Raw genomic sequence first — 12,326 nt, 5'->3', positions numbered from 1 at the left:
TTTTATTTATTTATTTGAGCAAGAGAGAAGGTACAGAAATAGGTAGGTAGGTAGAGAGAGAGAGAGAGAATGGGAGTGCCGGGGACTCTAGCCACTGCAAAGGAACTCTAGATGCATGCTCCCCCTTGTGTATCTGGCTTATATGGGTCCTGGGGAGACAAACCTGGGTCATGTCTCTAATAAATAAATAAATAAAAATAAAATATTTAAAAAATAATTTTACAAAACCTCAAAGGCTCACAATTTCCTCATTGTAGAATCAATAATTTATATTCCCATTTCTATCTATTCTCCTTTTGTACTCCCAGCGATCTCATGCTGAATATTTTCAGAACATATCATTATTTACACAAGCATCTTTGCTTATACAGTCCCACTGTTCCCAAAGCCATCACTCATGTTTCATCCTGTAACTTGGGATCAATGCCAGCAAAAGTCAAATCCACTTGTTTGTAAAAGTAAGTTTTTGTTGGAACACAGCCATGTGTACTCATTTTGGTACCACTTTTGCACAACAGCAAAGGTGAGTACTTGCAACAGAGATTAGATGACCCTTGGGAGTTGAGCTACCCGAACATAATACCTGGCAGACAGATCAGATAACACTGTGCTTCTCTAGAGTGCCTAGCACTCACTAATGGATAGGTAGCCTATGCCTGCCCACCTAATCATTCCCCAAACCTGACAAATCCTAAAATATTAACTAGCCGGTCCTTTACAGATAAAGTTTGTCATTCCCTTTTACTCAATCCTTTGAAGACCAGTCATTTTGGATCTTTCAAATAAAAACTAAATGCTCCCTCCTGTCTCTACTATACTATACCAAGTGTAATACTTAGCACCCTCAACCACTGTTTAGTTCGTTAAAAGCAAAATCTAAATCCAACCTTACAGTAAACAAAAGCTTTCTAACTGAACCCACAGTTCCTGCTTCTCCCAGAAAATAGAACTGCCACAAAACATTTTCATATTCTTAGGGGAAGTACTTTGGAAAAAGCTTCAGTACTTTACCCTTTACTCAATCCTTATAAAAGAAGAAAAAAATAATACTAGCAATAACTTCAGCTGTCTGCTCACAGAATATATTGTCTAAAGGCATTTTTCACTCATGGCCAATCCCCTGCTCACTCTGCTTCGCTGGGATACAGATTACTCATATTTCCTAAGAGGCTTGCAAGTCCATCTGCACTATCTTGACAGTTCAATTCAGGAGCTTGGGTGGAGGGGTGGGGAGGGTAGGAAGTACAATATATATTTTGTCCTAGTTATGTTTTAAGTTATACTGGAAAACAGTAAAATTAGTAATGCAGGGCTAGAGAGATGGCTTAGCGGTTAAGCGCTTGCCTGTGAAGCCTAAGGACCCGGGTTCAAGGCTCAATTCCCCAGGACCCACGTTAGCCAGGTGCACAAGGGGGCGCATGCATCTGGAGTTCGTCTGCAGTGTCTGGAGGCCCTGGAGCGCCCATTCTCTCTCCCTCTCTCCCTCTCCTCTCTCTCTCTCTCTCTCTCAATCTCTCCCCTACTTTCTCTGTCTGTCACTCTCAAATACATAAATAAATAAATAAATAAAAATTAGTAATGCAGATACCAGAATTTTATCCGAATTTGCCCACATGTTTACTGTATCAGAAAATCTGAATCCATGAGATAGTAAAAGGGAAGTATAACTTGGAAGCAGATTAAAGAACAAAGAAAAACAATCAAATGTAAGCAGAAAAAAGTTCTTACGAATTATGGGAAGGCTATCAAGGGAAAGCAGTTTAGATAGAGAAAAAATGATTCCTCATTTTAAGTTTCATTTTCTAATATAAAAAAATCTTTAAATTTTTATTTAGGTTTAAGAACAAAGTGCTAGTCTTCAAATGGTGATACTATTTTGTATATTACTTTTCTAGAACAAGCAGATGCTTTGGGCCATCCACTTTTTTCTAGATTCTATTGTGAACAAGACCTTTTTTTTTTTAATTTTAATTTTTATTTATTTGAGAGCAACAGACACAGAGAGAAAGACAGATCGAGGGAGAGAGAGAGAATGGGCGCGCCAGGGCTTCCAGCCTCTGCAAACGAACTCCAGACACGTGCGCCCCCTTGTGCATCTGGCTAACATGGGACCTTGGGAACCAAGCCTCGAACCGGGGTCCTTAGGCTTCACAGGCAAGCGCTTAACGGCTAAGCCATCTCTCCAGCCCGTGAACAAGAACTTTTAAGGGTATTATTACTTTATATTATAGATCCAGCCTGTAACATTTGACTTGATGGATGTTAGCCACACACCAGATAGTCCTTGACTTAAAGTAACTAGGGTTATGTCCTGATTTATCATAGCTTAGCCTGTGATGTGTATTGCCCACAGCTGGGCAAAATCCAAACAAAACCCATTTTATAATAAACTGAATAGTCATATAACTTACTGAATACTGTGATGGCAGTACACTGCAAAGTATTTGTTGTTCACCCTCATGTCATGAATGTGTGTCTCACTGTAAGCTGTGAGGCCAGCTGCAACCACCTAGTATCTCAAGAATTTCATACTAATGCTGGTGCGGTGGGGGTGTCAAAATTTGAAAACCAAATGGTTTATGCTAAATATGTATCATTTTAATGCTACTATAAAGTAAAAAGTTTTAAGTTTTACAATCATACAGACCATCTGTGTATAAAAAGGAAAGTGTATTACCAAAAAGGAAAGGAAAAAACACTACACACAGAGAGAAAGACAGATATTTTACTTGAGAAACTAAACTTACTAATGAGGAGGAAAACTTATCTAAACAAAAATACTTTTTTTGCTCCTCCCAAGACTGTACTGTGATAGAAGAATTACAGACCAGCATTGAAGGCCAGAGGACTATGGGGACACATATAACAACATACATATACAGCCAATCTGGGAGGAGGGTACACTTGTAGCTAGCCAAGGGAAGTAAGATGGGCAGAGATGACACTGTGCAGAAAAGGCTATATTATGTCACAGTCTGCAGCCTATTATCTAACATCTGTAAAAGTGTAAAAGTCATACACTGCTTGGTTTCAAACACAGCAGAACATTACTTGTCCAAAAATAAAATGATCCAGGTATACAGAAGTTAAAAATCTACATGCAAAATTTTTCAATATGCCTATTTCATAGAAAATTTGAAGACATGCTTAACCTACTCAACTGCGCATTAGCACAATTGGTTCCATTTCTGCAATGCATACTATTAGATGGTACCCACAATGGGCATCTCTTTAGAAGGATAATACACTTGGAAGTGCTTGAAAAAATAGTTGCTAGTTAGTCCAGCCATGCCAGTAACCATCAATACTATCCAAATAAAAGATTGGAAAAACTATAAATTTGGTTACTATGAACAGACTGTGAGGTAAGTGATAGCATGGTGTGATGATTTGAAGATAAAATGTCTTCCATAGCCTAATGTATTTGTGATTAAACCAAATAATCCCAGCTGGTATAGTCCTTGGTAGGTTGAGTCTTGCTGGAAGAGGTGGCTGTTAAGTACCACCAAAATGTAGCTAGTACAAACTGAGATGTGTTAAAATGTTAAGAACAAAACAAATTCTGTAAAATTACTACTAAGAATCCTGGGGGTGGATATATCTACATGGGATCATGAGAAGGGGATGCAGAAAAGGCATGGGGAATGGGTTAACCAAAACTGAAATATGTTATGAATAAGCCATATTTAATTAGCTAACAAACATATTTGTTAGCTAATTAAAATGTTAAGCTTAAAGAAATTTTAAGAAAATAAACAAGAGAGTTTGGGCAGAAGTACCTGGCAGGGGTAGACAACAATGCTACACTCAGAGGCCACAGGTTGTTATATGAAAATTCCAGTGCCAGGGATATGAGTGGTTGGACAAGGAGGCCCTTGAGGTACCTAAAACAATGAGACTACTGTCACTGCTCTTGATTGCCCACCAGAACTAGATGGTGAGACTCTATTGCTTAAGACACCACACACTTTGGTTGCAAAACACTGAGAAATCAAGTTGGAACTGAATTGGAAGTCTCCTCCCTGCTGGATAGCTATTACAGTGATAGAAAGTGCTATATAGGATTTAGGAAGGAAGAGTCATTGACAATCGTACCTAGCAGTGGACGCTGTGAACTACACACTGCAGCACCAGTGGGCAAAATGTGCCCACTGGTGCAATAATGGCATGACTGTTATAGGGTTAACCAACTGGTCTTTGGATTTGAGGGCTACTACACAGGAAGAAAATCATGCCTGCTGCTGAAACCTAATAAAAAGTGCATGGCTGGGAAGGTAACAAGCCCTAAAGGGAACCTACTACTATTATTTGGCTAAATGGATAAATTGTGCCCATCAAATTGCCCATAGATTAGTGCTATCACGTTGTGCAAAAAGATGGTGATAGATATCGAGGAGACTCAATAAAGTGCTGAGAAGTGACAGTTAAGGGCTCAGCACTAACTGAGACATCTACACACCCTCTAAAACTCAGAAAACATTGCAGAAGTGACAGAAAGAATACAAGAGCCAAAGCATGGGGAGGAGGGCTTCAGAGATGTCTTCCTGACATCACATAGCTGTTGCATTCAGGACCTCACAGCAGCAGTCATTACCTGAACAAGGTCTGTACAATACTGTACCATCAACACATCTATAAGGATGTAGGGTAGGGAAAAACACATCAAAATAGAATGGGGAATTGTTAGAATGAAGGGTTCCGTGGAAGGCAGATGGGAGGTCAAAAGAATGTACTGGGTGAGGATTATGAGAAAAGAAATTATGTACATGCATGAAAATTGTTCATAAATATTTTTAAGAATGTAAACTTAGTAAAAATTTCAATACGGATTAATGTTAAAATGGTAAATTTTGAATAGACTAGAATGAATAAAATCTGCTTTGTTTTTTACTGTGCCTATCAGAAGATTCAAAATCACATACCTGCCCAAGAATGTGCGCTATCGAGCACCATCTTATGGAGGAAAAAACCCTACTGTTTATATTAAGGTTCCACCCAGACACTGCCACTATGTTTTACTTTGTGATCTTAGAGAAGAAACTTAGTACTGATTAGCAACTTCTATACTAGAAGAAAAGAGCTTTATAAATGGTGCTAAAACCTGAGACTCAGATTTTGGTGTCTAAATTTATTTTCCCACTAAAAAGGACTGAGGACACTTTGAAAAACTAGCTGACATCAAACCTGGGATAGGAAAGTACAGACAGAAAAGTATATGAATGTGAAATATCTTGTTTCAGAAACAAACATAGGAATCAGCTTAGAGAGGCTCCATTTGTCAAACCTGTTATAATTTGTGAGTCAAAATAATCATAGATTTGATCATTGAATAAGAACTCATCAATTCACAATGATAAGAATAACTAAATGAATGCCAACTTCTAATAACTACAGAAGAAATGAAGCTAGAAAAACAATGGATGTTAGAATGCGAAGTTGAAATTTTGATGAGATCATGACAATATCCTATTCTTGAAGGCACTTTTCCATATGCTGCATACTAATCCAAAGGTAGCAATTTTAAGGAATAAATACACAAAATATCACCATAGCCAAATTTGGAGTTTGGGAAAAAAACATTATACACCTCAAGATATGGTGTACTGAAAAAACAGAGCATCTCAAGTAGAATTTCTGCCTACTGCATAATAATCTCATCATGAGAAAATAACCTTATTATGAGAAAACAACATATTTGAATTGAGGGACATTCTAATACATAAATGCCTGCATTCTTCAAAAATGTCAAGGTCAAGAAATACAAAGAGGGAATGGCGAGATGATGGCTCAGTGGTTACATATGCTTCCTTGTAATGCCTGTAGGCTCGAGATTGATTCCCATACCCACATAAAACAAAATGTACAAAGTGGCACATGCATCTGGTATTCTTCTACAGCAGCAAGAGGCCCTGGTGTGTCCATTCTCATTCATTTATTCATTCATTCATTGGCTCTCAAATAATTAACTTTTAAAAATAAAATACAAAGACTGAAATATTCCTCATGAAATGGCTAGACATGATGACCAAATAGAGAAAATGGATAACAGAATTCAAACATAAATTATACATCACATAGTATTATATACTATATATTACATTATTATATAATATATCATATATATTAATATACCTTAATATATTATATACATATTATATACTATATATACTAAATCACCTGGTTTTAGTAATTATACTATGGTTTGGGAAGACAATGATCTTATTTTTAGAAAACCTACATGAAGAGTTTAGAGGCAATAAAGTATGTTTCAAAATTCCTCTCAAATTGTTATGTTACATTTACATATATTACATATATGTATATGAATATAAAGCAAGAATTATATATAAAATAAAACAAACTGCAACAACTGACAGATGTAGGTAAAGGTAAAAAGGAGTTTCCTGTACTGTTCTTCAAAAACAATTTTAAGATGAAAACTGTACCAAGTAAAAAGTTTTTTAAAAAAATTATCTAGGGTTGGAGAGATGGCTCAGTGGTTAAGGAACTTCCCCGTGTAGCAACAGGACCCATGTTCAACTCTTCAGATCCCACATAAGCCAGACACACAAGGTAATGCAAGTACAAAGTGGCATATGCATCTGGAGTTCAATTACAGTGTCAGAAGGCCCTGGCACACCAATTCATTCCCCCCCCCCCACACACGCGTGTAAAAAAAGAGCCAGTCTGTTGGGCTTCCCTCAAAGAAAAGGTCATCCCCCAGATCAAATATTCTACTGACTACCCAAGTCTGCATAATGTGGACATTGTTTGAAAATGGACTACTAGACTTTACTCTGTTTTTAATATTATGGCTCACCATATTAATATTAGGAATCAACAGATGTTAATTAAGCATGTATTTTATTACATAAAATACAGGAGTCTATTAAGGCTCAATATTATCCTTGTTATTAGGGATTAATTACATATTCTATAAAATACAGGACTATGTCTATTCATGCTTAATATAATTCTGAGTAATAGGATTTTATTTATTATGCACTCAACCATTTGTTACATGAACATATTCAAAATTATATCATAATATGGGATGATTACAGGAAAAGCATCAATAATAAAAGGCACTCCATTATAAACAGAGCTATTAATTGAGAAAAAACTTGCAGGATCATTTTCTGACTTAAAACAAAACCAAGGAATGAATCAGAAGAGTAATCAACAATCTAAAGTAGAGATGAGTTTTACAATTAGTGAAAGTAAACATCTCTTTCTGTGTGGAGTCAGTTTTACCTTCTCAACTAATCATCAGAGGTCAATGACAACTAAAATAAGCTCTCCATGAAATGTGAATGCACATTAGAAAACATCAGCCAGATTTCTTTAAAGAGACAAGCAAGTGAAGAAAGAAGATTCAAACCTTTACTAGGGACGTAATACCAATTTGTTGTTCAACCTGCCTACAATTTCCACAACCTACTGAAAATAACGACCTTTGGGTTATTTTGTTTACCTCAAAGAAAGAAGAATGTTATTTTATAAAAAAAAAAAAAAAATTATTTCACGAGCCAGGCATGGTGGTGCACGCCTTTAGTCCTAGCACTTGGTAGGCAGAGGTAGGAGCATCACTGAGATTGTGAGGCCACCCTGAGACTACATAGTGAATTCCAGGTGGGCCTGGGGATTGGGGAAGAAATTATTTCACAGGCTGGAGAGATGACTTAGCAGTTAAGGCACTTGCCTGTGGATCCTTCGGACCCAGGTTCGATTTTCTAGTACCCATGTAAGCCAGATGCACAAGGTGGCATATGTGTCTGGAGTTTGCAGTGGCTAGAGGCTCTGGCATGCCCATTTTCTCTCTCCTTCTATCTGTCTCTTTCTCTCTTTCTCAAATACACAAATAAATATTTTTTTAAAATGACTCCATAAAAGCATTGAATAGTCAATATACAAATATGTATAGATAAACATATATCTACAGTATATACCACACATGTTACATACATGGAAACAGCAGTTTTTCTGTAAATAAGTTTATAAAATAAATGTAAACACATCAATAGCAAACAGTGACTTAAATGACAACATTCTAATATCAATTCAGGCAACAGAAAAATACATTAGACAACATAGAAGACAAGGAACAAATGTACACCCCACTTAAATGTGTTTTGATTTTTACTTAAAGATAACAATAACCAAGTGTGAGATGGGTCTCAGTAGGTCTCCTGAGGAAGAGATGGTGAGGAACAATTCTCAAATATGGCTGTTGCCTAGGAAAATATTTATCTTCATGAACAGTATATAATTAATTATGTGTTACACTCAAACATTGATTGCATATTAGATATACAGTATTAACCCAAGTTTTAATGTCTTCCAGTGCTGCTTGATTATCCAAGTAGGTAAGGCACAAAATGAATCTAATTCCTTTCCTATCAAATTCAATTTTGAGTTAAACTAAAATTCAACTCTTTCAAAAGCACACATTTTTGTGATGCAAAGCTACACTTAATCTAAATAAGCAAGAAGATGAGAAAAACTAAACTCCAAACATTCTAAAACAAAAACCGAGCACCGACTTCTCCAAGTCACTGTATGCCTTGGGAAAATTCAACACAGTGCTATCATGAGCCAGTACTGCAACACTGCCAGTTCTGACTGCACCGAATTGAATTCAAAAATTTCTTAACAGGTTTTCAATAGAAGCGGTATCAAGCTGGGTCCATTTTGTTTCAAGAAGCACAAGTACCAATGCACTTGATATACATAACGTGAGATACAGACACACACACACTACAGCTTGCAAACTAAAATCACTCAATACTAGCCCAAGGGTTTTCCCCTCAAAACTTTCCTTTAAATAACATAAAAATACAATTTGTAAAGATAAAACAAAAAGAGTAATTGCTTAAACATAACAAGTGCGCCTAAGAAGTGAGTGCAGTCTTCCTTCTTCCTGTCAGTTTTCCTGTATCATCGTGTTCTGTTATGGCACAGTTGTGAACTAAACCTACTATGATCTCTTTTTCACCAAGGAAAACGAGAGGGATCTTACAGGCGCTCGCCACACAATCCAACGTGGGGAAGAGGCCCGAGGTGGGGCAAAAAGACGAAAGCAAGGCAAGACTTGTCTTCCTTGGTAGAGGAGGAGACTCCCCAACTCCAGATGCTAACATTTACCCGCCAGAAGAGAAGACTGAAGCCATCTCTACTCCTAAAACCTTGTCCACCTCTTGCCCCGACTTCTGCCCATAACCTGCTTGCAAAACCGGCAGCCGCAGCCCGCGCGGGCCCCTTGGAGCCTACGAACCAACCTGCGGCAACAAGCTGCTCCGGGCATCGGACTTGCTGGAGGCGGCACTGGGAAAGCAGAACCCCCCCACCCCAACGACGTACGGAACCCCACCCGCCAAGTCCCGCCACCCTCCTCACACACACACAGATGACAGCCCCCAAGCCCAGAAGTTTGAAGCAAAACCGGTCAGACGCCACCAAGAAGGAAAACGAATTGCAGTGGAACGGGAACGGGAGGTGGGGAGGGCGAGGTGCCCAAGTGTGCAGGGAAGAGTCCATCACATGACAGCCCAAGAGGACCAGAGTCGTCGTCGTCGGGGCGTCCACAAGGAAAAGGGGGTAGGGCGGAGAGGGTGCCGTTGCCATGGCAACGCCCCCCATCCGTCCAGACTTCCAAAGAGGGAGGAAGAACTTCAAATCCCAACCGTCAGCGCTCGAGCGGCTCCTTCTTAAAGGGGTACACACCGCGCCGCTGCCGAGCGCGACAGGGCAGAGTTGGACGCCCCCCCGCCCCTCGGGCGACGCCCCCGCCGCTCCCCATCCCTCGCCGGCCCACCCGCGACCCCAGCCCCGCGAGCGCCCGGGGATTCCCGCCACCTCCCCACCCCAGCTCTGGCTGCGGGCAACTCGGCCGAGTCCGCCCGCCCGCCGGGCTCCCAGAGGCAAGAAAAGGGGGTGTGTGTGTGCCCGGCGTGGGGGTGGGGGGCGCGGAACGGCCCGCCTTCCTCCCGGCCGCCCGACCCCAGCGCCGGGTCCCTTCGGCCCCGGGAGCTGACTCGCGGGCCGCCGGCTCCGGCTGACAGGGGACGGGCGGACACCGGCGCCGGGGAGTTCGGGGAGAGCGCGAGCCGGCCAGCGTCTTCCTCGGGGGTTCGGCGACTGGCCCCGAACTAACAGTTCCCGGGAAGCCCGGGAGCTGGGACGACAGGCGGCGGAGCGCGGACGGCGCCGGGACAAGAAGCCCCGAGACAAAAGGCGACGCCGGGGCCGCCGCGCCGCCGCCGCCGCCGCTTGCCACCGCGCTCCCCATTGAACTGACCCGAACGGGAGATTCAACTCAAGCCCCCAAGCCACAAACTCTTGGGGCTGCGGCAGCCGCTGCCGCCGCCGCGCGGAGCCCCGGGCCCGGCCCGCGTCTGTCTTACCTACACAGTGCATGAGGCGGTGGCGCCAGGAGTCGAGTTCGCGCCGGAATCCTCTCCTCTCCGCCGCGCACCGAGGGCTCCGGCACTGTGCGGCGGCGGCGGCAGCAGCGGCGGCGGCGGCGGCAGCGGCCATTCTCTCTCTTCCCTTGTCCATCTGCGTCCCGCGTCACGCGCCCTCATTTACATACGAGCGGCGCAGGCACGAGGCAGGGGCGCGAGCCCTCGGCGCGAGCCCCGGAGCGCGCGCCCCCCGGAGGGGGGTTGATTGACACGTGTCACACTACCTTCCCTTGGCCGTTCCCTCCCCCTCCCACCGCTCCCTCGGGGAGAGAGAAGGAAGCAACCTGCCGCTTCCGCTGACCCCGCCTCCCCATCCACTCCCTTCCCCTCCTCCCCCCGGAGTTTACTCAGGCAAGCCATACGGCTCCCGCCGTCCGCGAAAACCGTGAGAGAGAGCGAGAGACCCGGAGGTCCGCCAAGAACCCGCGTGCTGGAGGAGCGGACTGGCAACGCCTCCCTACTGCCTTCGCGCCGGGCTCTGGCCGTCCGTAAGACTTCACTTCCCAAGCTCCATTGCTCCTAGTTCTCGAAGAGGAGCTCGTGGCTGTGGCGCGGTGCGCTCTGGGCGTTGTAGTCCAATAAAGTAAGCGCTCTCCCGCACAATTCGCACGCTCCAGCTCCAAGCTTCACCTCAAAGCTTTAGTATGCTGTTCTCGGGTAGCTTAGCTAGAAGTGTCCATGCTTACCTGCCTATATTAACTTCCTTAGGTTCTGCAATAGAAGAGCTACGAGAACCTTAAGGGTAGACTATCTCTTGCCATCGGGATGTGCTTCATGTTTGAAATGCTGGAAACTTTTTTGGAGTCATTGTTACCTGATCATTCTTCAGTGAATGATGACTGCATGTGAAGTTGCTGCCGGTCATATACAGAAAGAGCTGTAAGGACAATCAGTTTCCAAGAAGAAGAGATCTTGAAAAATGAGAATAGGTGCAAAGACTTAAAAAAAGAAAAAAGATTAAAGGCCGTAAATAACTTACCATAAATAATTTACAGAAGGTTGGGAGTAGCTGGCTGAAAACTCCAGGACAGAAATTCTTAATACTGCCCCAAATGTAAACCCTTGGAGGTCAGTAACCTACTGAAACTTTTGTCCTTGACATTTTTTATTGGCCCAACCCTAATAGAGTTTGTGGGATGGGATTTAGCACTTTACAATTGTTGTGGAATGCATTCTACACTATGCTAGAGAAAATTTCCTTCAAGAGAGAAGAATCTTGATCAACTATAGACTTCAAATTACTTTTTACTTTTGCACCAGAGCCATTGTACATTTCTTTATGTATAGTCACAGGAGACCAAGCAGAAGCTAAGCCACCCAAAGTTTACGGAGAAGTACTGTATACTGCTGGAAATTTATATTCAACTCTGCTGGAAAGTAAATTTTAATTCTTATAAACTCATAAATTCTCAGATTTTCCTGTGTGGCATATTTCCTTATCTATCTTCTTTTTTTCTCCTTGCTCGGAGGCAGTAGTTTATTGCTCATTGCTTCAGAAGTAAAGTAAAAAGATATAACTTTATATCTTCATAGTTTTTAATGTGAAGTTTGAAGCCAGATGTGGTGGCATATCCCAGCATTTGAGGGACTGAGGCAGAAGTATCACAAGCTAGAAGCTACGGTAGGCTACATAGGGAAATACTATCTCAAAAAAAAAAAAAAATGTCAAGTTTAAAATCTTATGACCACCTTTTCTAGAATGGTTACTGTTGGAGACCAGTCCATTCACAGCTGCCAAGATGATCAGCTTTGGACTATCACTTAATCAACATTAGATAGGCCAGAAGAGGTTGTAGTGCAGAGAAAATGGTCCAGAAATCTGAGTGGCTTAAAATATAGCAAAATTAGCCCCGGCATGGTGGT

At 42.0% G+C, this 12,326-nt stretch overlaps 1 protein-coding gene and 1 long non-coding RNA gene across 11 annotated transcripts in view; one reads left to right on the top strand and one right to left on the bottom strand.

The window, feature by feature from the left end:
• The window catches only part of Lcorl (ligand dependent nuclear receptor corepressor like), a 161,849-nt gene extending 151,292 nt beyond the window's left edge, over positions 1 to 10,557 (bottom strand). For 5 of the 10 annotated variants that reach the window (XM_004656083.2, XM_045161579.1, XM_004656082.2 and 2 more), the window contains exon 1: positions 10,404 to 10,557. In XM_004656083.2, the coding sequence (XP_004656140.1) occupies positions 10,404 to 10,557 (154 nt within the window). Of the gene's footprint in view, positions 1 to 9,019; positions 9,139 to 9,278; positions 9,309 to 10,403 lie in introns of those variants that run through there. The other 5 variants (XM_045161581.1, XM_045161583.1, XM_045161582.1 and 2 more) reach the window with 5 other exon arrangements.
• A 57-nt stretch (positions 10,558 to 10,614) lies between these two features.
• On the top strand, positions 10,615 to 11,875 carry LOC123453296. The gene is made up of 2 exons (XR_006632726.1): positions 10,615 to 11,046; positions 11,172 to 11,875. It is a non-coding gene; the product is annotated as an uncharacterized LOC123453296 (long non-coding RNA).
• The last annotated feature ends 451 nt before the right edge of the window (positions 11,876 to 12,326 follow it).

This window comes from Jaculus jaculus, chromosome 11 (genome assembly GCF_020740685.1).
Source record: "Jaculus jaculus isolate mJacJac1 chromosome 11, mJacJac1.mat.Y.cur, whole genome shotgun sequence".
In the NCBI taxonomy this organism is placed as follows: Eukaryota; Metazoa; Chordata; class Mammalia; order Rodentia; family Dipodidae; genus Jaculus; species Jaculus jaculus.
This window is presented reverse-complemented; position numbering and strand designations above follow the sequence as displayed.